This window comes from Tursiops truncatus, chromosome 21 (assembly GCF_011762595.2).
Source record: "Tursiops truncatus isolate mTurTru1 chromosome 21, mTurTru1.mat.Y, whole genome shotgun sequence".
Classification (NCBI taxonomy): domain Eukaryota; kingdom Metazoa; phylum Chordata; class Mammalia; order Artiodactyla; family Delphinidae; genus Tursiops; species Tursiops truncatus.
Genome location: NC_047054.1, coordinates 11,612,959 through 11,637,583, shown reverse-complemented (window position 1 = coordinate 11,637,583; position 24,625 = coordinate 11,612,959). Strand labels below are relative to the sequence as shown.

Sequence of the window (24,625 nt, the reverse complement as noted above, 5' to 3'; positions counted from 1 at the left end):
GGGTCTAGTCATCCATTTTACTGCATGTGTTTATCTCACATTTGCATAACTATCAATTGTGTATTTCGAACTGACAGGTCATCTGTTTTTCTGTTAGGAATTTGGTACCTTTAGACTGGAGATTGGGGTTTGCGGTATTTAAAGCAGAAATTAATTTTATATTTAAGATTATAGGAAGGATAACACACAGTGTTCGTTGAATTTATATTGTGGCATTTCTCTGCCATTCTGAATTCTAAAATGTCAGTTTAAAAAAAGCTGTAATGCATGAAATAGAATGTTACTGCTACTTCTACACTAAGGAATTTGCATGTGTTTTTTTCCTCATGTATTCTTTATTTCCCCTCATTCCAAACATGTTGTGAATATCGAAGAATACTTTTTTCTCGTATATTCATAGAATTAGAGAAATACAATCAAGACCTGTTTTCTTTGCATGATAAACTCCATGTTCTCCTGTCTCCCTTCCCCCCTTCCCCACAGACACTCCCACTCACCCACTCCTATTCACACTTATTTGAAAATCCTTTGAAATGTAAGTGGTGCTGGCAGAGGCCTCTCTGTGTGGGTGTCCTCACAGGGACAGAGGCTGTGTCACAGCAGCCGTGGACTCTCCACAGGTGGAGCGAAGACACCTTGCTCCCATCCAGGTGCCTCGCAAGTCTGGGTGCCTTCTCTTTATACAAATGGTATATGTAATTACCAACCTTACATAAACTTTACAAACAGGATGGGACCATGGGCAACGCACTCACTCCCTGCCAGGAAACGTGATGGGACCGTTGTAAATGAATTGTTCTCAGACCCTTGCAGTTGGACTTTTAGTTTTCATCTTTATTAAGTTCATCCTGAATCTTTATCAGCTTCATCCAGAACACACAAAGATGTGTGGATCAGAGATGTTTTTGTTAATTACCTTCTGTGAACGGAGAGAGTGTTGGTCTTCCCAGCCCAGTGCTTACTCCAGACCCTTCACAGTGAGGGACCAGGAGAAGGTGACTTTGCTTTGCTTGTCCACAGAAAGGATGTGGCTGTCCCCTCCTCTCCAGAGGGGGCTCCTTGGAAACAGAAGGAGCCTGAGTCCTGCCTGTGCTCCTTTGGTGTGTAGATAAATCCCTCCATGAGCCAGACCTGAGATGCCTCTGGTTTTGTGATTACACATGCTGTTGTGTGTGCTCAGTCTATACCGTATGTCAGGCATTTACTGTGTATTCCCAGTGCTGGGATCCAGCAGTAAACAGAAAGAGGCAAAACCCATGCCTGGAGGAGCTTGCATTCTAGTGGGACAGTCAGACAAAGGACAAAAGGAGCTCCGTGTGGTCTGTTCCATGTCTTAAGTGCTGTGAAGGAAAAAACCTGGGGTGGGAGGGAAGACCGTTGGGGTGGGGGTGGTACATGGAAGTGTCGCGGGGGGGGCCTCTCTGAGAAGGGTCAGCTGAATGACACCTTGGGCACCGAGAGGGCGGCCCAGGTGGGGAAGGGAGAGCAGAGACCCCGAGGCAGGTGTCATGAACTCGGGAGCAGCGGGGACAGCAAGGTGGGTGGGATGAGGGGCAGCAGGGGACCAGATGCCAGCGTGGCCATGGCTGGTCATGAAGGACCAGATGGGTTTTCTCAGAGCTAGACGGGTCAGTGGTTTGGAGCAGAGAGAGGGGGCTTTTGTTCAGGTTTGTGTTTTAACAGGCTCCTTCTGGCTTTTTTGGAAATGGGCTGCAGAGACATGAGGCAGAGCAGATAGACTCATTCCTAAGAGCCTGTGTAATGACCCAAGTGAGAAATGACTATGGCTCAGAGAGGATGGAGGTGGCGGGTGATGAGAAGTACTCAGATTCAGATGTTTTGCAAGTGGAGCTGGTAGGTTGCTGAGAGGTGGAGTGGGTGGGCAGTGAGGGGGGCGTCAGCAAAGGCAGGCAGGTGTTCAGCCTGTGCGGCTGGGAGGGTGGCCGTTCGTCTGATGACAGTGGAGTCTGACCGTGTACCTTCCTATGCATGCGCGAGATCCTCAGGGCTCGTGCCTGGGAGTGGAGCTGCTGGGTCACGGGCAGGCCCACCTTCCATTTTCCGATGAGGTGGTATCTATTTCTGCTCCTGCTGTCAGTGCATGTTCATCTGACCACACTGCTCATCCTTTTTTCCCATTTTTTATTTCTTGGAAGTAAATCTGGGCAGAGAAGAATAAGCTCAACGTCATTAGTCAGCAGGGAAGTGCAGGCAATCTGGGAAGACACACGTCGCGGTGTGCCTGAGATCACAGTGCAATGAGGGGTCAGCAGCAGACCAGCTAGAAACGTACCGGAAGTTCCAGGGGAGTGAGACAGCCGACGTGGCCTAGACAGAAGTGTGGAGAAAGTGTTCACCTTCCAGATAAAGTGCCATGACACACCTGCCACAGCGGCTACAGTTAAAAAACAACAGAACGTTACAGGTGCTGGTGAGGGCAGTGCCGAGTGCTGGCAAGAATGTCCTCTCGTAAGCTTGATGGGAGTGTAGAATGGCACAGCCACTTTGCTGACTAGTTTGGTACTTTCTTATTAAGTTAAACATGTAGCTGCCGTATGACCCAGCATCTCAGTCCTAGGTATTTACCCAAGGAAAATGGAAGTTTATGTTTACACAGTACCTGTATGTGAACGTTAATAGCAGCTTTTTTCCAGTAATTGCCAAAGCTTGGACATCACCCATGCTCTTCAGCTCTCCAGGGGAGGGCCACTCAGGAGCGAAAGGAACGAACCATTGATTGACACAACGTGATGAATCTTAGTTTCATCTTGCTTAGTGAGAAAAACTAAACCCAAGAGGCTTCATATTGTGTGAGTCCATTTATATGGCCTTCTGGAAAGAGAGGTGAAAAACGGACCAGTGGATGCGAGGGGTCTGGAGGTAGGGGAAGGAGTTGATTACACAGATGGCAGGAGGCTTTTTGGGGAGTGGTAGAGCTGCCCTGTAGGGAAGGCGCCAGTCCCTTTACGACTCTGCATTCGTCAAAACCCATAGAGTTGTGCAGCATGAAAAGCAAATTTTGCTCTCTGTAAATCTTAAAAAAAAAAAACCAACCAGGATGTGTGTGACCGGGAGCTGCTCACCCAAATGATGTAAACTGTGACAGATGGATGTGATTGTGTTACAGACGAAGCCCGTAACCACACTGAGGTGGGTGTGGAAGAAAGGAGCTGACCTGGGAACTTGGGAAAACCATGTTGACAGGATATTGTCAGGCTATAGACAGACACTCTAGGTGGGAAATGTGCTTCTCATGCCCCAGGGTGTGGGTTAGCAATTCTGAAACTACTTTATCATGTATACTAGGGTTAAGCAGAGTGAGTAAATAAATGCAGATAATGACAGCCAGATCTCTCCCTTTGGAGAAGGAAGTCACAAAATCATGCTAGACTGTACCTTGTGGTGCTGGATTGGTGGTGGTGGTGTCAGTGTTACTCAAGCGGTTGTTGCTCTTGTGGGTGGGTGGGTGGGTAGATAGGGATCAGTGTGTGGGTGAATTAATATAACATGTTCCCCAGTTCTGTCTTCTGGGAGGCCAAGAGCGGTGGTGCCCCAGTAGCAATGAGCAGACTGAACACCAGGATCTTTGTTTTGAAGGGTTCCTGGGGAAGTGGTTGATTCCAGAGCTGGGGTACGGAAATATAAGCTGAGCCTAGAGCATCTTGTGGTGTCCAAAAGTAAGGAAATACTTAAAAAAAAAAAAGGGGGGGGGGTGCGGATGGGAATATGTCAGATGTCAAAAGGGCAGAGGCCAACCTGAAAGCAGTCCAGTGGCCAAAGCTGGAGCCATTTGAGCAAAAAGCAAATAATGGTGGTATTGGATTATAACTCAAAGGAGAAGATAAATACCCCTGAGTTTATGGGGATATAACACATGAATAAGTGGGGAAGAAGGGACAGCTCTTCCTGACAGAATAATTCCAGTTAGTGAATGTGGAAGGAATAGGGAAGTAGAGTGTCACCATTAGGACACCACAGTAATGATGGCTGCAGGCAGAGTCCACTGATAGATGCTGAGATTAGTGGGTGAGATGTTAAGGAAGAACAATATTTGCAAAGCATCCTCCAAAATATCTATGAATTCACAAAGGGAAAACAGTAGCTTTACAGTTGAGAACCTGGCAGATCCTACCTTAACCGGGTGATCCAGGTGACGTGACCAGGAGCAAGACACAGGGGCAGCGTGTACCCTGATCGCATAGGTCCGGATGGGGTCCTGGAACAGCGAAGGGCACCAGCGGGAGGCTGGCGAGACACAGGTCTGTGGGCGAGTCAGCGGTACTGTGCCAGCATCCACTCCTGGCTTTGGTTGCCGTCCTGCATTCATGTGAGATGGTGGGGAAGCTGGGGGAGGGGACTTTGTACTATTGCTGCAACTCTTCTTGAAGTCTAAACCGATCTTTGAAAGTTGCTTTGAAAAGTCACCATTGAGAACATCAACAGTCAAGCCAGTGACCGGGAGAAAGTATCGTGTTTTGTCAGCTGTCACTAAGCTGTTTTCTGGGCCCCGTTCTACCTGCTCACACCTCCCTGTGACGCTGCAGCCGGTGGGCCCTGCTAGGCCCTGCCTGGGGAGGGTGCCACGGGGCCTGTGGGGTGGGACTGGGGCAGCTGCTGCCGGGGCCTTTTCTGTACCTGTCCCCCCAGGTCTGCAGCACTGGACTGTCCCTCCCAGCTTTTCTGACATTTGCAGACCTGGCTTATCGTGTCCCTTCAACACCAGATGCTGGTGCCCCCACCCCACCCCGCAGGTGGATCCCAGGCCCTCGAGGCTTCTCATCTGAGCTCAGACTCCAGCACCAGCCAACAGTGCTTCCTCCTGCTGCTTCCAGCCTGTGCCCTTCGCTCTCCCAGTGCAGTGTGGTGACAGCTGTTTGCAGTCACTACCTCTGGGATGCTTCAGTGTTCTTTTCGGCTTTTAGGTTACCTAGTTAACAATGCTTTGTATATATTTGTACATTTTCATTTTAAGTTTCTCAGTTAAAATAATTGATGTGGCTTCTGTGTCCTGATTGAACTCAGCTGTTACACTGACAGCTTTTCTTCCAGGATTTTGGCAACTTAGTAAAGAGACAAGCAACTCAATTAGCAGCTGGGAGAATGAGTTGGACAAACATGCAAATGGCCAGTAAGATAAAAGTTCAAATCTTTAGTTATCAAGGAAACTAAATTAAAACCCCAGTGATGTGCACCTTCTTCTTGGTTTTGTTGTAAACCTAAAACCGCTCTAAAAAATAAAGGCTTTTAAAAAAGCCACAGTGAGGTAGAACTATCCACCCACCAGAATAGCTGAAATTAAAAAGGCTGACAATAAATGGTGATGCAGATGTGGAGCAAACGGAACTCCCCTTTTCAGCTTTTCACCACTGAGCATGATGATAGCTGTGGGCTTATCATATATGGCCTTTATTATGGTAAGGTACGTTCCCTCTATACCCTCTTTATTGAGAGTTTTATTGTAAATGGATGTTGAATTTTGACAAATGCTTTTTTTGCTTCTATTGAGCGATCATATGATTTTTTTTTACTTCATTTTGTTAATGTGGTGTCTTACATTGTTTAATTTGCAGATGTTGAACTGTCCTTGCATCCCTAGAATAAATCTCACTTGGTTATGGTATATGACCCTTTTAATGTATTGTTGAATTCAGTTTGCTAGTCTTTTGTTGAGGATTTTTGCATCTGTGTTCATCATTGATATTGGCCTGTAATTTTCTTGTGGTTTGCTTGTGTGGTTTCGGTATCAGGGTAATGCTGGCCTCACAAAATGACTTTGGGAAGTGTTCCCTCCTCTTTGATTTTTTTGGAAGACTTTGAAAAGGATTGGTATTAATTATTCTTTAAATGTTTGTTAGAATTCACTAGTGAAGCTCTCTGGTCCTGGACTTTTTGTTTGTTGGGAGGTTTTTGGTTACTGATTCAATCTCCTTACTCTTAATCAGTCTGTTCAGATTTTCTCTTTCCTCATTATTTAGTCTTGGTAGGTTGTGAGTTTCTGGGAACTTAACCATTTCTTCAGGGTTGTCCAATGTGTTGGCATATAATTGTTCATAGTAGTTGCTTAAGATCCTTTATTTCAGTGGTGTGAGCTGTGATGTCTCCTCTTTCATTTCTGACTCTGAGTCCTCTCTCTTTTCTCCTTGGTGAGTCTTGCTAAATGTTTGTCAATTTTGTTTATCTTTTCAGAGAACCAGCTCTTAGTTTCATTGATCTTTTCCATTGTCTTCCTACTATTTTTTCCATTGTGGTGGTTTTTTTTTTGTTTTTTTTGTTTTTTTTGCGGTACCTGGGCCTCTCACTGTTGTGGCCTCTCCTGTTGCAGAGCACAGGCTCCAGACGCGCAGGCTCAGCAGCCATGGCTCACGGGCCCAGCTGCTCCGTGGCATGTGGGATCTTCCTGGACTGGGGCATGAACCCGTGTCCCCTGCATCGGCAGGCGGACTCTCAACCACTGTGCCACTAGGGAAGCCCTTTTCCATTGTTTTTAGGCTTTGTTCTTCTTTTCTAGTTCCTTGAAATATAAAGTTAACATTATTTAAGATTTCTCTTGTTTCTTGGTGTAGGCACTTATCACTATGAACTTTCCTCTGAGAATTGCTTTTGCTGTATACCCTAAGTTTTGGTATGTTGTATTTCCATTTTCATTTGTCTCAAGGTATTTTTTTGATTTCTCCTTTGAATTCTTCTTTGGCCCATTGGTTGTTCATTAACATGTGTTTAATCTACACATATTTGTGCATTTTCCAGTCTTTGTCTTGTAATTGCTTTCTTGTTTCATATCATCAGGGTCAGAAATGTGCTTGATATGATTTCAGTCTTTTTTAAATTTATTGAGACTTGTTTTGTGGCCTTATAATATGATCCATCCTGGAGAATGTTTCCTGTGCTCTTGAGAAGAATGTGTATTCTCTTGTTTTTGGATGGAATGTTCTATATATGTCTGTTAAGTCCATGTGGTCTAATATGTCATTTAAGTCACCTCCTATTGTTGTATTGCTGTCTATTTCTCCTTTTAGGTCTGTTAATATTTGCTTTATTTATTTAGGTGCTCCTCTGTTTACAAATGTTATATCCTCTTGTTGGGTTGATCTGCTTATCATTATACAATGACCTCCTTTGTCTCTTATTAGAGTCTTTGTCTTAAAGTCTATTTTGTCTATTTCTGATGTAAGTTTAGCTACCCCAGTTTTCTTTTGGTTTTCATTTGCCTGGACTATCTTTTTCCACTCCTTCACTTTCAGTCTTAGTGTGTCCTTGCATCTGAAGTGAGTGTCTTGTAGGCAGCATATATATTGGTCTTGTTTTTTTAATCCATGCAGCCACTCTGTGTCTTTCAATTGGAGAATTTAGTCCATTTACATTTAATGTAAATATTGATTGGTATGTACTTATTGCCATTTTGTTAATTTCTGGCTGTCTTGTAATTCCTTTGTTCCTTTCTTCTTCTCTTGTTTACTTCCTTTGTGGTTTGATGACTTTCTTTAGTGGTATGCTTAGTTCCCTGTGTCTTTATCTTTTGTGTATCTACTATAGATTTTTGCTTCGTGGTTACCACAAGCCTTACATAAAACAACTTGTATTTGTAATAGTCTGTTTTAAGTTGATAACATTTTATGTTTTGAATGCATTCTAAAGCTACATTTTTACTCTCCCTCCACGTTTTATATTTTTGGTGTCGATTTACATCTTTCTATGTTGTGTATCCATTAACAAATTATTGTAGTCATAGTTATTTTTACTACTAATATTTTTGTTTTTTAACCTGCATACTTCCTTTATGAGTGATTAACCCACTGTCTTTACATTAGATTATTCTTAATTTTACTATATTTTTACCTTTACAAGTGAGATTTGTACTTTCATGTTTCCCTCTTTGTATTTAGCACCCTTTCATTTCGGCTTAAAGGCATCCCTTTAATATTTCTTGTAGGGCTGTTCTAGTCATGATGAACTCCTTTAACTTTTGCTTCTCTGGAAAATTCTTTATTTCTTCTCAATTCTGAAGGACAGTTTACTGAGTAGAGTATTCTTGGTTGGTAGTTTTTTGTTTTTGTTTTTTTTTTCAGCACTTTGACTATATTGTTCCACTCCCTTCTGGCCTACAGAGTTGCTACTGAAAAATCTGCTGATATTCTTATGGAGATTCCCTTGTATGTAAGGAATTGTTTTTCTCTTGCTGCTTTTAAGACTCTTCTCTTGTTTTTAACTTTTGACACTTTAATTATAATGTATCTTGGTGTGGCTTTCTTTGAGTTCATCTTATATGGAACTCTCTGAGCTTCCTGGATCTGAATGTGTGTTTCTTTCTTCAGGTTAGGGAAGTTTTCAGCCATTATTTCTTCAAGTAAGTTTTCTGCCTCTTTCTCTCTTCTCCTCTGGGACCCCTGTAATGTGAATGTTGGTCTGCTTGATGTTGTCCCAGAATGCCTTAAGGTATCTTCATTCTTTTTTCTTTTGGCTGCTCTGATTGGGTGAGTTCCACTCCCTGTCTTTGAGTCACTGATATTTTCTTCTGCTTCATTTAGTCTGCTTTGAAACCCCTCTGTTGTATTTTTCAGTTCAGTTATTGTATTCTTCTGCTTTGTGACATCTATTAGGTACTCATATTTTCTCTTTGTTGAAATTCTTATTTTGTTCATCATTTATCCTTCTCCAGAGCTCAGTGAGCATCTTCATGACCATTATTTTGAACCCTTTATCAGGTAAATTACTTATTTCCATTTTATTAAGGTTTTTTTCCCTGAGGTTTTATCTCGTTCTTTCATTTGGAACATAGTCCTCTGTTTCTTCATTTTCCTTGACTCTCTGTGTTGGTTTCTGTGCATGAGATAAAACAGCCACCTCCTCCAGTCTTGAAGGAGTGGCCTGGTGTAGGAGATGAACCTTACTGTTCAACCCTGCCCCAGCTCTTGGTTGTCTCTCAAACCTCTGTGGTTGTCCAATCAGCCTACTTTATTTTTAATCTCTCTCAGTAGTTGAGGGTGTGCCAAGACCTGTCAGTGTCGCAAAGGGGAGTATATCAGTTGTTACCTAGATTCAAGCTGGATTGGAAGCCAGACCCTGAGGCAGCAGCTTTTGAAGTATGCACATATACCTCTCAGGGGAAGACTGGGAGGTGGGCTTTTCTGTCAGTTTCCTCTGAGTTGAGCCCTGGGGTAGCCAGTTAAGAATGGTTTCCTTCTCTGCTATTGCCCTGTTGAACCCATGAACACAGCGCCACTGGCAACCAGAGCCAGGCTATCAAGGGTTGGGTTCTCTGGGCAGCAGCCATGACAGTCCGCGTACCAGATGTGTGCATTGTTCCTCACTCAGAGATGCTGATGACCCACAGTGGGGCAGGGAGAGAATATGAATGCGGCACTTGCCAGGCTCCTGTCTCTAGAGAGGGTTGCAGTCAGCCCCCAGATGAGTATTTCATTAGCACCCTGCCCCTCCGGCCATAGCTGAAGGTAAACTGACAGGCCTCTTTCACAGGGAGGCTGGTGCATTTGGGGCTGAGGTCTCTGTACTGTGTTCTGGAGGCAGCTGGTGGAGAGCTCTCACTGGATGTCTGGGGGCTTGTCTCTCAGGTGCAGGTCTTAAAAGTTGGGGTGCTGATGTGGGTTCACGTCCTTCACTCCTCAGAGAGAAGCTCCAGGCTGGGAGTTCCCTCCCGACTCTGGGCAGCCCCTCGGGGCTGAGGTTTGTGGTGAGATGTGTCAGGGCCTCTCCTACCCACTTAAATGTGTTGTTTTCTTGTTCAGCTGATGTGTAGGGGTGCTCTGCTGGTTTGGGGGTTTTCCCCAGGGAAAATTGTTCCATATGTAGCTGTCAATTCCGTGTGTCTGCGAGGAGGTGAGTTTGGGGTCCTTCTTTGTCACCATCTTGAACTGGACCAGAGGCAGTTTTCATGAGGCTTTATAATTTGTTTTAATATCAGGTAGGACTAGACTTCTCCCACTGCTGTTCTTGTTCTGAATTGTCTCCTAATTCTTCCTCGCTTTCTTCTTAAATGAACTTTGTATTTAACTAGCTCTAAGGGAAAAATCTGATATTTTTTTATTGGTTAAATTTATGTTTTTAAAAAACTTGTTTCATTTCTTCCCATTTATTTACAAAGAGTTTTACAAAATAGCCTTTTACAATTTTTAAAATTTCCTGTCTGTGTTTGTAATTTTCTTCTTGTCATTAATTTTATATAGTGTACTTTCTCTGTTTTGTCTGATAAGATATCTAGTGGTTTATCTTGCTGGTTTGTTTTGTCCAGTGAACCAGCTTTGGGGCTTATTTTTCAGTTCTATTCTTTTACTATTTATTAATACCTGTTTTATCTTTTTTTTTTAAATTTATTTGGCTGCGCTGGGTCTTAGTTGCAGCGTACAGGATCTTTTAGTGACGGCACACAGGATCTTTTAGTTACGGCACACAGGATCTTTCAGTTACGGCATGTGGGATCTAGTTCCCTGAGCAGAGATTGAACCCGGGCCCCCTGCACTGGGAGCATGGAGCCTTAGACACTGGACCACCAGGGAAGGCCCCACCTCTTTTTATCTTTAACAATTCTGTCTTTTTGTTCACTTACTCTTTTTCTAGCTTTCAAGTTGTATGTTTATATTATTTACCTTTTTATTGATATATGTATTTAATGCTGTAAAGTTTCCTGTCACACTTGTCTTTCCTGGGTCCTGTACATGCTGATGTGTACTTCCCCATCCTTTTATATGTATGCGTATTCGGTAGGGTGTTTGTTTTGCTTTGTGAGCCAACCCCAAACACTTTTCCTTTAAAAGTGAGCCAACCCCCTTCACGCTTACTGCTCCGTTTGGCCTCAGTTCCCTGAAATTAATGTTTTAGATGTACAGTACACGTTTGCATCTGTATCTGTCTGTCTTTATTTATGTTCACTTCTCTCATACACACAACAGAGAGTCTGGCCCCTTGTGTTTTATTTGCTTTTACTCTTTTGATATTTAGGAAGTTTTTTACCTCTTATTTTCACCTTTATGCTAATACCTGTGTGTAGTATCCTTGGTTTCTTCTTTTTGAACACTGACTGTTGGCTCCGTACAGTGTGTAATATTGCAGTTAGCTGCTGACCTGTCTCCCCTGCCCTCCCCTACCTTGTTAGTCATTGTTCTCTGCTATGTGTCTTATAGCCATCACTTGCTGTGTCTTTTCTGTCATCATGGACCCTTCTTGTACGTGTAGAAACATGTAATTCTACAAGTACATACATGTTACTTGTTTAACACCAGCCTTCTTGCCTTTGCCTCTCTAGTCCTGGTGGCCTCCTGAGCTCATTCTGTAGTGGATTCTCCACTAATTTCCTGGTTGCCGTACTTCTCTGTTCATGCACATTCATAACGTTTGTTGCGACCTTTACCTTTAAGACTGGGTTTATCTAAATGATAAATCCTTGACTCACTTGAGTATGTTAACTATGTCACCTGAACCCATTCCATTCCTGGCCTGTGATTCCTCCTACAGAACTGCTGTCAGGTCTTTGTGTCTTTCTCACGTTATGGACGTGCACTCTTAGAGTAAGCGGGAGCGTGACCGTCATGAGGTGCTCGGTGGGTGTGTCATTCAGGCAAGGCAGCAGGTTGGAGGCAAGCCGTCAGAGCACGCCTGCGGGGCGTCGGTGGAATGCAGAGGGTGGCCGCTATGCCCTCGTGCCTTCCCGGCTCTCTCTCATGGAGTCTGCAGCTGCTTGGTTGGACTTCTTACGTGGCCCTTCTCCAAGAGAGCTCCCTCTGGAACCTCTGGAAGACGGTGTTCCCCTCGTCAAGTTGCATGGGGGTGTCCACTGCTTCTCCCGCTGGCAGAGCTGTGGGGCTGCCGGGGCCGCTGTCCACCTTGGTCTTCAGTATCCCATCCTGCCATCTGCCTGCTGCTCCCTTCATGCATCATGTCTGCATCAGATTCCTTAAGCACGTCACATGAGATGTTAGGACAGAAGTGCTAATGCTAAAACCAGACAGGTTTTGCATTTTTTTTAACTTAAAAAAATTGGACCTTTTTTTAAATATCTTTTTTGCGAGAGAGGCTAATAATACACTGATGCAAAAGTGACTTTATATCAGGAAAACAAACGTGAACATTTGGCCAGCAGGAAAAAGTAATATAACCCTGATCCTTTGTGGGTAATGTGAGGATAAAAAGCTAAGTTTAATAGGTGACCGACATACAACTGAAAACAGTAACCTGGGACTGTTAGAGCAGAGACTGTGGCCCTGCTGGGAGAGAAGTTTCTTTCACTGAGAGAAACGCCCGTGGAAGTCAGCTTGGCAGTCAGTTACTGGTGACTGTGTCTGAGGGGTTCCTCTGTTTAGTTTTTTGGTAAAATGATCACATTTTGTTTGTAATGTTTACTTTGGCATGTTAAATATTTCATTTCGCTGAGTTTTTCTTCCCAGAGTCTCCTCTATTTGTATGGTAGAATTGATAGCCCATATGTGCTTTCAAGAGCGATACCAACTGAAGTAATTTAAGAAGATAGAGAATTGTATTAGTTTTCTAGGGTTGCCATACTGAAAACCCAGTGGTATAAGACAACAGAAATTTTGTCCTTGCAGTATGGAGGCCAGAAGTCCGAAATGCAGGTGTCAGCAGGGGTGGTCCCTTCTGGAGGCTCTTTGGGAGAATTTCTAGCTTCTGGGGTTGCCAGCAATGCTCGCTGTCCTTCAGCTCCAGTCTCTGCCTCTGCTGTCACTCGGCTGTTGTCCCTTGGCTGCTGTCACCCGCCATCCCCCCGTGTCTCTCCTGTGTGGCCTCTCCCCATATAAGGTTTAGGGCCCATCTGGTTAATCCAGGATGATTTTGTCTTGAGATCCTTCGTGTAATTATATCTGCAAAGACTTTCATATTCACAAGTTCCAGGGGTTAGGACTTAGACATATTTGAGGGGCCACTATTTAACCCAAGGCAGTAATAAATATTTCTGGTTTAGTACAGTTTTTAAGATTCTGATTTCAAGCAACTGGGTGGGGGTGGCTGCTGCAGTTTCCCCTCCTATGCAAAATCCTAGAAATGATTAAAAAAAGGTATATATTATCTTAAATACTGTAAATATACATTGTACTTGAGAGAAAATGGGGGGCGCAACTCTCAGTGTCTTGGTGCACCCGAAAGGGTAAGGAGTCTGTGAGACACGCTTGCATGGTCTGTAGCCGGAGGGCTTCCCGGTGGGAGAGTGTGGGGTGGGGATAGTGTGGGATGCTATTGCCAAGGAGGTGGCTGCAGCAGGGGGCTCCTCCCAGGGACAGCCACGGGGTATTTACTTGAGAAATGCAGTAGGAGCGACCGACAGAACACGTGCTGGGCATCCTTCCCTCCCACAGGCCGTGGAGTTGTCTGACGCCAGCACCGAGCAGTGATGTGGTCAGGGCAGCACCATAGGTGGCCGGGGTGCCCGCAGTTCCAGACCTGGGATACACACGGGCCAACAGCACAGCCCACCTATTCCCCATCTCTCCCTGAGGGCCAGGCAGGGGCACCCAGGCAGCAGTGCCTGCCCATCCCCCAGCTGGGGGTTAGTCCAGCAGGAGTCCCTGCCCTCTGGGCACCTTTAAGAGACATTGGATGCTGATGGGAACGCCCCGGAGAACTCATCCATGAAGAAACACTAATTACACAGATCACAGCAGGACTAAGTATCATCCTGAGACATTTACACCTGAAATGATAGCCGGTCTGGGATTTATGTCAAAATAATTGAAGTGAGTCCCCGGCCAAAAAATGGGTGGAGAGAGAGATGAGTTTAGATGGGTCATGAGTTGATGATCGTTGAATGATGAATTGCCACCCAGAATGGAGGGGAGGGTAGTAATGAGGTTAATTCCTTGTCTCTTACAGGCAGCTCAAAACAGAGCTATGTGCCTGGGTTTTTTGTTTTGGTTTGGTTTGAATTATAAAATTAGCAACCAGAACAAGTGAAGATAGAAATAATGAAAATTTACCCAGTTCTCAGGTGTGAGATTGGCAAGGGAGACTTTTCATTTCATACTTGGTTTTGTTTTTTTTATTAGCACAAATTACCTTTATAAATATTAGAATGTAAATCATTCACAAATGTTGGTAATTTTTCTTACTAATTACAAAACTTCTGTGACTTGTCTTACAACATTACAGTTACGAACTGCCGATTAACCATTTTCAAACCCGGAGGTTTACCCTCCTTTGTCTTATTTCCTAGAATTGGGTGGAAATGATTGGAAGGTGATAGCCCATCACAGAGTATTGTGCTGACCCGAGAAAGGTCTGGGGATGAAGCTTAAGACCATGTTATGTGACTCTTGAGAAAAATGTCACCAGTTGTCTAATGGGTCATCCCTAGGGTGAGGATCCTCAGGTGGGAAAAGGTGAGGTCACCCTTGGACAGTGTTAAAAGCCGCAGGCTGACTTCAAGGCGTGAGTTAGGAGAAGAAAGTAACTTCTTTTCTTGGCCCTTGGTTATTTCTGTCAGGAGATTTTTTTTTTTAATTGAAGTATAGTTGATTTACAATATTGTGTTAGCTTCAGGTGTACAGCAGACTGATTCAGTTACACATATATCCGTACGTATCCTTTTTCTAACTATTTTCCACTATATGTTATTACAAGATAGTGAATACAGTTCCCTATGCTATACAGTAGGTCCTTGCTGTTTACCTGTATGTCAGGAGATGTTTTTGATGGTTCTTCTCCATACGTATCCTTGTCTTGGTTGGAAATGGACATGGGGTGTGGGGAAGCCATGCACCTTTGGTGGGTTTATCAGAAAAACATTCCTGAGAGAGAGGGTGACGGGGTGCTGGTGGAGTGCCGAGCGGTGGGCGTGGAGGGCTGAGAGTGTTGCCTTCGTAAGTCAACACGGTTGAAATGTATAGATGTCTGTGCTTCCTTCCTGTACGTCTGTCCCTGGGCCTGTTGCCTCCCTTCAGACGGCCCAGCCCTCCCAGGGCAGAGTCAGGGCAGAGCACACGTGGGTGCTTGCCCAGTGCCCCTCGCTTGCCTGGGCCTAGCCGGACACAGCTCCCTCTCCCAGGAGATACCGGGCAGCTCCCTCCTCTCCTGGTGCCTGGTTTCCTTTCTGTGATGCTGTTTCTGGAGAGCAGTGTACTTCTGCTTTCCCTTGATGCCTTTGTGATTGTAGTTGGAAAAGCTGTTTACATTTGAAATCTTCTACCTTCAGTGTTTGAATCAATGACAACAAACCATGTGAGATACAGCCAGGATCAACCCATTTCTATGAATTGGTATTATTTAACGCCTGCCACTGAATGTGAAGTTGTTTGTTTTTTCTAAATGCACTTTTGCTTGTCTTAATGATTTACGACTATTGCCAGTGTTCTTTAAGTCTATTCTGATGGTGATAAATGGATTCATTTGGGAAAATCAGCTGTTTTGATTAAAAGTGAATACAGGTTAGTGGAAGGAGCTTGTGTACAATTTTCTTGTCAAAGAGTGGCGACGAGGCAGCCAGCAGGGTTACTCCCTCGGCTTTGAGTATCAGTCCCTGGCCCTCCGCTAGCCAGCTCGTCTCCACAGAGCCCCTGCTTGCTGTCAGACTGAAAACAATCCAGCTGTGAGTGTGCTGAAAATAAAAATTGTGTGCATCTTCAGTTTTGAGGGGGTGGACTGCTTTTTGCATAGTCTTATTTATTTTTTACTACAAGGAAGAAATTTTTTTAAAAAAATGTGTTCAAGTTGTTGAGTTATCACCTTATGATTTTATTTTATCCAAAAGAAAAAAATGGGAAAGCTTTGAATTAGATGTTTTTAAGTGGAAAAAAGAAATGTTTTACTTCATCTGGCTTCAGTTAAGCACCTTAACAGGTAGCATTAGTTGGTTGATGCTTTAGTAAGGAAATACAGTAGTAGTTCCAGTTAAGTCTTTGGAAGTATGGGGACAAAGAGAGGTGTTGAGTTTACTCAGCACTGGGTCAGGGATATAGCAAATCATTAGTATTAGGTATCATATTGTCACATTAACTTTTTTCCAGAGTATAAACTATAAAACTGTAAGTTTTAAAGTCTGAAACTACCTTGGTTGAGCATTTCAAAATCCTTATGCGATTCTAAAACTTGTGCATCACTTCCTGATACAGGATTCTGATAAGAACCAGGATAAATCTCAGGTTTCTCAAAACAAGCAAAAAACGTAGACATGGGGCTTCCCTGGTGGCGCAGTGGTTGAGAGTCCGCCTGCCGATGCAGGGGACATGGGTTCGTGCCCCGGTCTGGGAAGATCCCACATGCCGCAGAGCGGCTGGGCCCGTGAGCCATGGCCGCTGAGCCAGCACGTCCGGATCCTGTGCTCCGCAACGGGAGAGGCCACAACAGTGAGAAGCCCGCGTACCGCAAAATACAAACAAACAAACAAACAAAAAAACGTAGACATTAGCCTTGTAATTTCAAACCTGTGATTTGTTGCTTTGAAAATTAAGGATTGCTTTCAGAATTTAACATGATTTTTATTCTGGGCTCCTGAATTGCAAACGAAATATTTCTTTTTTCTTTTTAACAAAAGAAAATCCAGATGAAGAAACCCCTGTAAAAATATTTTAATAAAATGTATCTTTATTTCAGTATCTTAAATAGTGAAGATGAAGAAATATTCAATAATGAAGAGCATGAATATGCATCCAAAAAAAGGAAAAAGGACCATTTTAGAAATGACAAAAATACTCAGTGTAAGAACATTTTCATTAATAATTTCATATTTACTTGTTGAATATGTTGATAAATTGAATTGCATTGACAGTGCTGTCTTATGACGTAAATGCTGATACAGTTATATACGTAGCAGCACTGTATCCACAGCTGCCCACTGACTTAGTGGTCAGATATTTGCAGCTCAGCCATTTAGTTGAGTAAGTCATTAGTAAGATTTGCTACAATGAAACCAAAGACAGGAAAACCTACAAAACAGCCTCTGTGTCTGAATGTTGAATAGCAGTCCTGAATTCAGTTCCATTCACTCCCAAGCAGTGAGGCTGAACCTTAGGGACCTTGACATTGGGCTTTGGTGCAGGAGACGCTGCTGGTTCGGAGCAGAAGGTAGACATGGTCAAAACTGGAGCCATGCAGGCGGGACGGGGATGGGGAGGCTCTGAAAGGGCCCCTGTGCAGATGCCCAGACTTGAGTCCCTGAGACCCTGTTAGTGAATTCAGTCGTGCGCCCTCTGGAGGCCGCCGTGGACAATGTACTCGTGATCCTCAAAGCTCTGGGATGTGAGTTACTTGGAAAGTGTATTTAAATGGGACACCATACGGGGCCATGAAAGAGGAAGAGAACTTTTATTAGGGTGTATACCAAATGTACTTTTATAACCATTTGTGTTTGGATATGACTGCAGTCACTTGGTGACACTATTTTCTTGCAAGTTACCTAGACGTGGTACTGTCATAAATCATCTTTCACGTAAAGATGTTTCAGTACCTCTTAAACTGATATTAGGAAACGAAGCAATTCTGGTTGCATTTAGCCAAGTCAAAGCATCTCTTATCTATATGATGTCAGGTAATTTTGTTAGCATGTGCCACTGTTGAAGTTCCTTAAAATCTTCATTTTGTAATGATTCACCAGCTTTTAAAAACAAAGTTAATTTTTATTCTAGGTTTTTATCGTGAAAAATGGATCTATGTCCATAAAGAAAGCACAAGAGAAGTAAGTATTCTATTATAAATAAGAGTATGTTTTGTATTGTTACTGTTGAATATGTGATGTTACATTAAATTGTTTCTTTTGCAATATCACACCTGTGTCCACATTCTAAGAGGTGAAAGCATAAGAGGGTCTTGAGACAGTGTTTCGTGTGTGTGGTGTATGTCAGTGCCCCGTACGAATCTGAATCAGTGGAGGGCTGTTTCAGAAGAAGTATGGACCCCCAGGTACTTTGATATTTCCTCCCCTGCCCTCCCCCAAAGCTGTTCATAGTGAGCCTCTGGTACTAGTAGGGCTGTGTCTTGGCTCTCCTGTGTTTTGGGTTGGTGAGAACAGTTTGTAAACCCCTCATTTATTTTGTAGAGTGGTAGCTAAGGTGATGGTGGTTAAGCTGGAATCTGCGAAGAGCAGTTGAGCCCTGCCCGCCTTTCTTTTGCAAAAGGTCTGTTCGCCTCAGCTCTGCATGTTTCCTTTTTCTCTTGGTATCTGGAGAAGCTTGCTTCCATCTGTTGTCTAAGAAACTCTGTATTGGCCTTATTTTGCAACAATGGGGGAAAATATTCAGGGAGCGGTTGTTTAGCATGTATTATGTTAGCGTAAGTTAAGGGTTCCAGAAGTGTTAATAGTGGGTGTTCTGAAACCAGCCCAGCTTCCTAGAAGCTTAAGGATTAGATTCTGAGATAGAAAATTTATCTGACCTATTTGGCGATGGTTAACATTGTTAATGGGTATGAAACCACTCTAACCCGTAACATACACTCCAGTACACCATTGGAAGGTGTTTGGCAAATCTGACCTAGTTTGAGCTTATGAAAGACTGTTAGACATTTGGACTTCCCTGGTGGTGCAGTGGTTAAGAATCCACCTGCCAATGCAGGGGACACAGGTTCTAGCCCTGGTCCGGGAAAATCCCACATGCCACGGAGCAACTAAGCCCGTGCACTACAACTACTGAGCCTGTACTCTAGACCGTGAGCCACAACTGCTGAGCCTGCGTGCCACAACTACTGAAGCCTGTGCTCCTAGAGCCTGTGCTCTGCATTAAGAGAAGCCACCGCAATGAGAAGCCCTTGCACTGCAACAAAGAGTAGCCCCTGCTCGCTGCAACTAGAGAGAGCCCGCACGCAGCAATGAAGACCCAATGCAGCCAAAAATAAATAAATAAATTTATTTTTAAAAAAAAGAAAGAAAGACTGTTAGACATTTCATTTGCTGGGTGTCACCACACTGATTACAGAACAGAGGTCCAGCTTCGGCTGCACACGCGGCAGAGGGGGAACTTGCGGTGAGTCTGCAGAGTGTTGCATGGGTCCTGGGAACCGGCACAGGCAGGCACAGGAAAGGGCCAGGACTCGGAGCTGGTCCCATCTCTCTCCGCATCACATCACGCCTTTGGTCTTCTCACCTGGGGCCCGCCAGGTGTTTGCTGCTTGGGTGCTTCAAACGTGTGATTTTATTTCCCCCCAAAGAAGAGGCTGTTGTGAGATGGGTGACTGCCTGGAAGGAACACCAGTGTTTGGAATTCTGTTCACTGAGAAAGAGAATAGTTACTGGCTGTGATTGATTTCAGGTTGTGATTGATATCCAGTTAATCTTGGCTTCCTCCACAGCTCCCAGGAAAATATTTTGTACTTAGTGGATATTCAGTAAAAATACATAATTAATGTTTTAAATAAGTGTATCTTGTTGGCTTGTGCACACATTGAGAGTGTTGTTGGGATTTGGGTGTAAAACCAAATCAGCCCTCACGGTGCGTCTTCTGTCAGAGACTAAGGATTTCCCCTCCAGCTCCCCCTCTGGCCCCTCTCCTGTCCTCTGTTTGAAATGTGAGGCGTGTTTGTCACCTCATGTTTTCTGTGATTATTCCCCACTTTATCTATACCCACAACTCTGCATTGAAGATCTCTTTATGTTCTAAGTATTCCAATACAGAAGATTGAGTTTAAAATGTCTTCTGAAACCTGGGGTAGAGATCTGTACAAACCAGTATGGAATATAGGGCATATCACTGCCCACGGTCACGTCCCATCACCTCTAGCCCTTTGCACCCACACGCTGGTATTCAGAACCCCACCCCACTCAGGTGCCTCTCGGCCTTGATCCTGAGCGGCTGGGCGTACGTCCAGGCCTGCAGGCACACAGGACTCCCCGCAGAGGAATCGAATTCCAACGTGTAGTTTATAGCAGATGCTTCTTCATAGTGGCCAAGCATGATTTATGTATTTGTAGTTGCACAGCCTAGAATACATCCAGTTATTTTATGATTTTAGGCTTAATTTTGTCCTCCCCCAAATGCATGCCAACAAAGGAAATTGACAAATATTTAATCAATATTTATCCTTGTCATTAAGTGGTGTAGAAATGTCAGTGCGTAGTGTCTTGATTATACATAAAGGACTTAAATTTAGCACTGTTTTAATTTTACTCTGTTTTCAGCTAAATATGGAATAGATCATAATAAAAACGAATATCCTTTGCCAAAATTAAAAAAGAAATTGCGCAGACTAATTCACGTTAACTGTTAGCTCATTTTGACTCATGACTCATTTGACAGATTTTCACTTGTGTCTGTTTTTCCAGAGACACGGCTACTGCACTTTGGGAGAAGCTTTTAACCGCTTAGACTTCTTCAGTGCGGTCCAGGATGCCCGGAGGTTCACTTACGTGGCCAGAGTGAGTATTTTATTTCAGAGTCACTTGATGACACTTTGGAGCGACTGCGTTTTGAGGATTATCATGTGAAATATTTAAGATGCTTTTGACAGCTGCGTACAGTTGTGCTTGTTCGCTGGTAGAGAACCCCCGGGGGCGGGCAGTCGGGCGAGGCTCCGGGCTGGCCCTAGGGCTTCTGCAGGCTCCCGCAGGGGCAGGGGCACACTCCCCGCCCGTCGCGCTGTCGGAGATGCAAAGAGGAGGCAGAAGGTATCCTGGGAATCCTTACCTGGTGGTTTCACATGCATTTTCTACTCTGTGTTTTTCACGGAGTATGATCCCTGCTTAATAGAGGGACAGTGGGCTAACAGAAAGAAGGAAATTTATACCGAATGGAACTCCACAGAAGCCTTATTGTGTTAATAACATGTTTTTAGAGGAAATTTTTGTCTTGGCCTACATTCAGAAAAGAAAGGATCTTGCCATATATTCCATTTACTGTCTGCTTTTATTTGCCTAACAAACTTATTCACCTTCTTACTATTATAGGCAAAGAGTAAGTGATGGGTCATGAAGCTGTTGATTTTGGATTTTTAATGGTGCTGTGAGACTCTGGAAAGATATTCCTTGTAATGCCTGCTAGGCATTTGGAAGTGCTACCGGAAGGACAGAAAACTGGGTGGTTAAATGATTTTAAGCCCGAGTGTTTGGTTTGGTTCCCGTCAGAGTTTGCCGGGCATCCATGTGACCAGCACCTGGGGTTCCTAGCCACGTGCTCCCTGCAGCGTCACCAGGTGGGGGCTGTGTGGAGGCCGTAGTCCCTCCGAGGGTTTGAGTTCTCCCAGGTGCCTGCGCACCAGACAGGGGCGTCCACCAGCTACCTCTCCCCTCCAGGCGACCGAACTGGAATTTGACTCCACTTTGTAGAAATGCCAAGATTTGAGTATCCAGGAAAACGTGTGTCAGCAGAGAGGTCTGTTACACAGTAAGCGTTTACCCACGTGCTTTTTGATAGTTCAGATCATGCTTAGTTGTCTAATACCAGCCACTCTGGACCGCGACCCACACAAGGGATTTTACTCGTGGGGGCGTGAGAGAGACTCTGGGGCAGGACGGAGACGCGAGAGGGAGGACGGAGACGCGGGAGGGAGGACGGAGACGTGGGAGGGAGGACCGAGCCTCCTGGTTTCAGTGCCGGGCTTTCTGCTCATCTTGCTGGTCCAGGCCCTTGGTTTGCTGACCAGAGAAGGTCTGAACATTCTGTGCTCTGTGTCCTACTGAACCTGGTCAGCTGAACAGCCTTGGGATCTTTGTTTTGTCCACATGCTGATCTCTTTTTCACTGAGGAGCCTTTCTTCAGACGTTGTCCTCATCCTAGACAGTAGTACCTGGCAGATCGTAGACTTTCTCTGCTGGTTCTTTTGTAGTATGTGTAAAAAAATACGTAACTAAAAAGTAAAATGTGTGGTGTGTCCACATGCTAACGCGTGAGGTGGCGTTTCCCTGCATCGCCTCTAGAAGCGGCCGCCGGGGCTGGTGGCTTTGGCAGCCGCTGAGGCTGCTATGCGAGGCCCGCCAGCACCACTGGGCCCTCCCACACGGCTGGCCTCTCTCTGTGGCACTTCCGTGATGGCCGAGCGCTCCCGCCAGGTGGGGCCTCCCCATCAGGGGTCCTTGCCTCCTCAGCCTCCTCCTGCCCCTGCTTCCTGCTCCTTCAAACCCTTCCCGAGGCCGGTTACCTTCCCAAACTGATCTGCTTATGTCTGCCTTCTCCGAAAGACAAAGACAAATGAAGCCAGCTGTCAGTGACTCTGTGATTGGATCCATGTGCCGTGGCCATGGTGTGCTGTCCCCTGCCCTAGTGACTCTGTGTGATCGGGTCCACGTGCCGTGGCCATGGCGCGCTGTCCCCTGCCCTGGTGACTCTCTGTGATCGGGTCCACATGCTGTACTGTCTCTTCTCCCTTCCCTTTCCTCCTGTTGCCTCCCCAGCAGGCCTGATGCCCCCACTTGCTTTCTTTTGATCGTGCTCTGTGCCTCACCTCTGGGTGACATGTCCCCCTGCACTTGCTGCCACCTTGTCTGTGGGAGTGGGTGGGATCCCCTCTCGCTCAGCACCCTGCCACTGGGGTGGAAACACTGCTTTGCGGGTCTGTTAGTGCATCATTGTGCAGTCAGTACCCCTGAATCGCACTGAATTGTAGTTGGCCTCAGTGGCTGGAGTGGTGTCCTTGGCACCTCTCTGCTGCTTTCATGTTTACACCACACTTACCAGGACAGTGAGGATCTCTTGCAGTTCTTCTCAACAAGACAATTTCCCATAACTTGTGCTGTGTTGTCCAGATGGCCACTCCTTAATATTAGAAGAGCTGTAGATGTACACGCAGTGGTTTTGAAATGACTGATGAAAGAGTTTCCTTACATTTCGGATGGCATGCAGTAATATTTCCTCTAAGAATTTATATGAAAAAAATTAGTATTAATATTTTATATGAAGTCCCTTTGTTTATCTAAAATTAGCATTTTAAACTGAGGCTAATCTATAATTACTACATAGTTTCGGAATAAAATTTAGTATTAGAGTTTAGTGTTCAGTATAAATTGTTTTAGTTGTCAAAATAAAAATAAGTAGTTTGGAATGGAAGTTTAGTCTTTATTCTCCTATACTTTGGCAGGCATGGAAATTTGATGTCTTCTAATTACACAAATCCAAATTAAATTGTCTCTTGCACATCCTGTATATGAAATAAGCCACTTTTGGTGTTGTCTGTTTAAAAATATTTGACACATCTTCATACCTAGGTTACTTTTGCAATTTTTCAAAATTTTAGTCTGATTTTGAGAAATAAACATTGTTTTTCCAAGCTGCATTCACTCAACTTTTTTTTTTCTTTTTTTTTTTTGTGGTACGCGGGCCTCTCACTGCTGTGGCCTCTCCCGTCGCGGAGCACAGGCTCCGGACGCGTAGGCTCAGCGGCCACGGCCCACGGGCCCAGCCGCTCCGCGGCACGTGGGATCCTCCTGGACCGGGGCACGAACCCGCGTCCCCTGCGTCGGCAGGCGGACTCTCAACCACTGCGCCACCAGGGAAGCCCCTCACTCAACTTTTTAAAGGAGAATAGAGAACTAATTCCATGTGCCATGTTCCTCAGAACATGGCACCTAATTTAGGGTCACTGTTGAATCACATAGGAAGTGCCTGCCGGCGCTGGTGGGAATCGTAAGGAAACCTGTAAACATGGGGTTGTGAGCTGCCCCCTCCGCACTGTGGTGGGATGGATGAGTGCGTGGTCTCTCACACGCTCCTCGTGCATTCGGCCTGTTCTTAAACCTCATTCACGTTACATTTTGTCCATCTGGCCACGGATAAGTCCAAACACCACTTCTTCCTCTGGGCTAACACGTGTGTAAACACACACACCGCCTGCGCCGCTGAGCTTCGTCCGCACGCTTGTAAACAGTCGTGTTCTTCACCACCATTCAGCAGAATTTGTGTTACAAATGTAATGCTGTATATTTAGTTTCAGACTAGTTGGTAGTCAGCGATATGGCTATTATGTTAAACTGCTGTTAAAACTATCTTGTAATTCACCAAAAAATGCTTATTTATAGATTGAGAATGTTGTCTTGGCCGGCTACTGAAAAGCCCTTAGCATAATTTATTGAACTATTAAACTTATTTCCAGAAAATCAATAAAAACTGGTCTTTACTCACTAGTAATTTTTCTCTCCTTAACTGATTATTTGCAGTTATTATTTTATAATATGTGCTGAGAAACTTCCTTATTGGGGGAAAAAAAATGACAGTCAAGATGCAGTTTAGATTTGGCCCTGGTGAGTGGACAGTTCTTAATATCTGGTCCGTAATTGAGCTTACTTCTCATTCATACCCTTTATATGTAATGTGTAAGTAAATTAAAAGCATTTTTGGTCAGTTTTAGGACCTTACTTTCATTAAGATAAATCAAAGACTTAAATTTGGTGGAATTTTGAAAATTTTAAGTAGAAAAATTAACCAAAAACTTGGAATTATTAGCACATATGTAGTTATTTCGGCGCAAAGGGAGATTTATAGCAGAGTTGGTATTTTAAAAGGCCTTTGAAGTGGGCTTCTAGCTCCGTGTCATGATTGGAGGCTGAGTGTCAGCATCTTTACCTCCTGTCTAGTAGTTGGTGTCCCCTGGTCTGAGGTGGGAGGGATGAGAATGTTGGTGCCCACATTGCTGAGCACCCTTAGGAGAGATGCACGGTCCCATCCTGTGAGGTTGACTTGTCTTTCCAAACTAACAGTGTCAGGGAATCTTCTAATTCACATTCCAGCCATAGACCTCGTCACATCTGTCAGCG

The 24,625-nt window shown here is 44.5% G+C and overlaps 1 protein-coding gene across 12 annotated transcripts in view; it reads left to right on the top strand.

The window, feature by feature from the left end:
* The window catches only part of FBXO25 (F-box protein 25), a 98,533-nt gene that overhangs the window by 7,277 nt on the left and 66,631 nt on the right, over window positions 1-24,625 (top strand). For 9 of the 12 annotated variants that reach the window (XR_012328967.1, XM_073798618.1, XM_073798622.1 and 6 more), the window contains exons 3-5: window positions 16,549-16,652; window positions 17,580-17,629; window positions 20,207-20,299. Coding sequence is in view for 11 of the 12 variants with exons in the window: in XM_073798618.1 (XP_073654719.1) it covers window positions 16,549-16,652; window positions 17,580-17,629; window positions 20,207-20,299 (247 nt within the window). In the remaining variant the exon portion in view is untranslated. The remainder of the gene's footprint in view (window positions 1-16,548; window positions 16,653-17,579; window positions 17,630-20,206; window positions 20,300-24,625) is intronic. The other 3 variants (XM_073798617.1, XM_073798616.1, XM_033848728.2) reach the window with 1 other exon arrangement.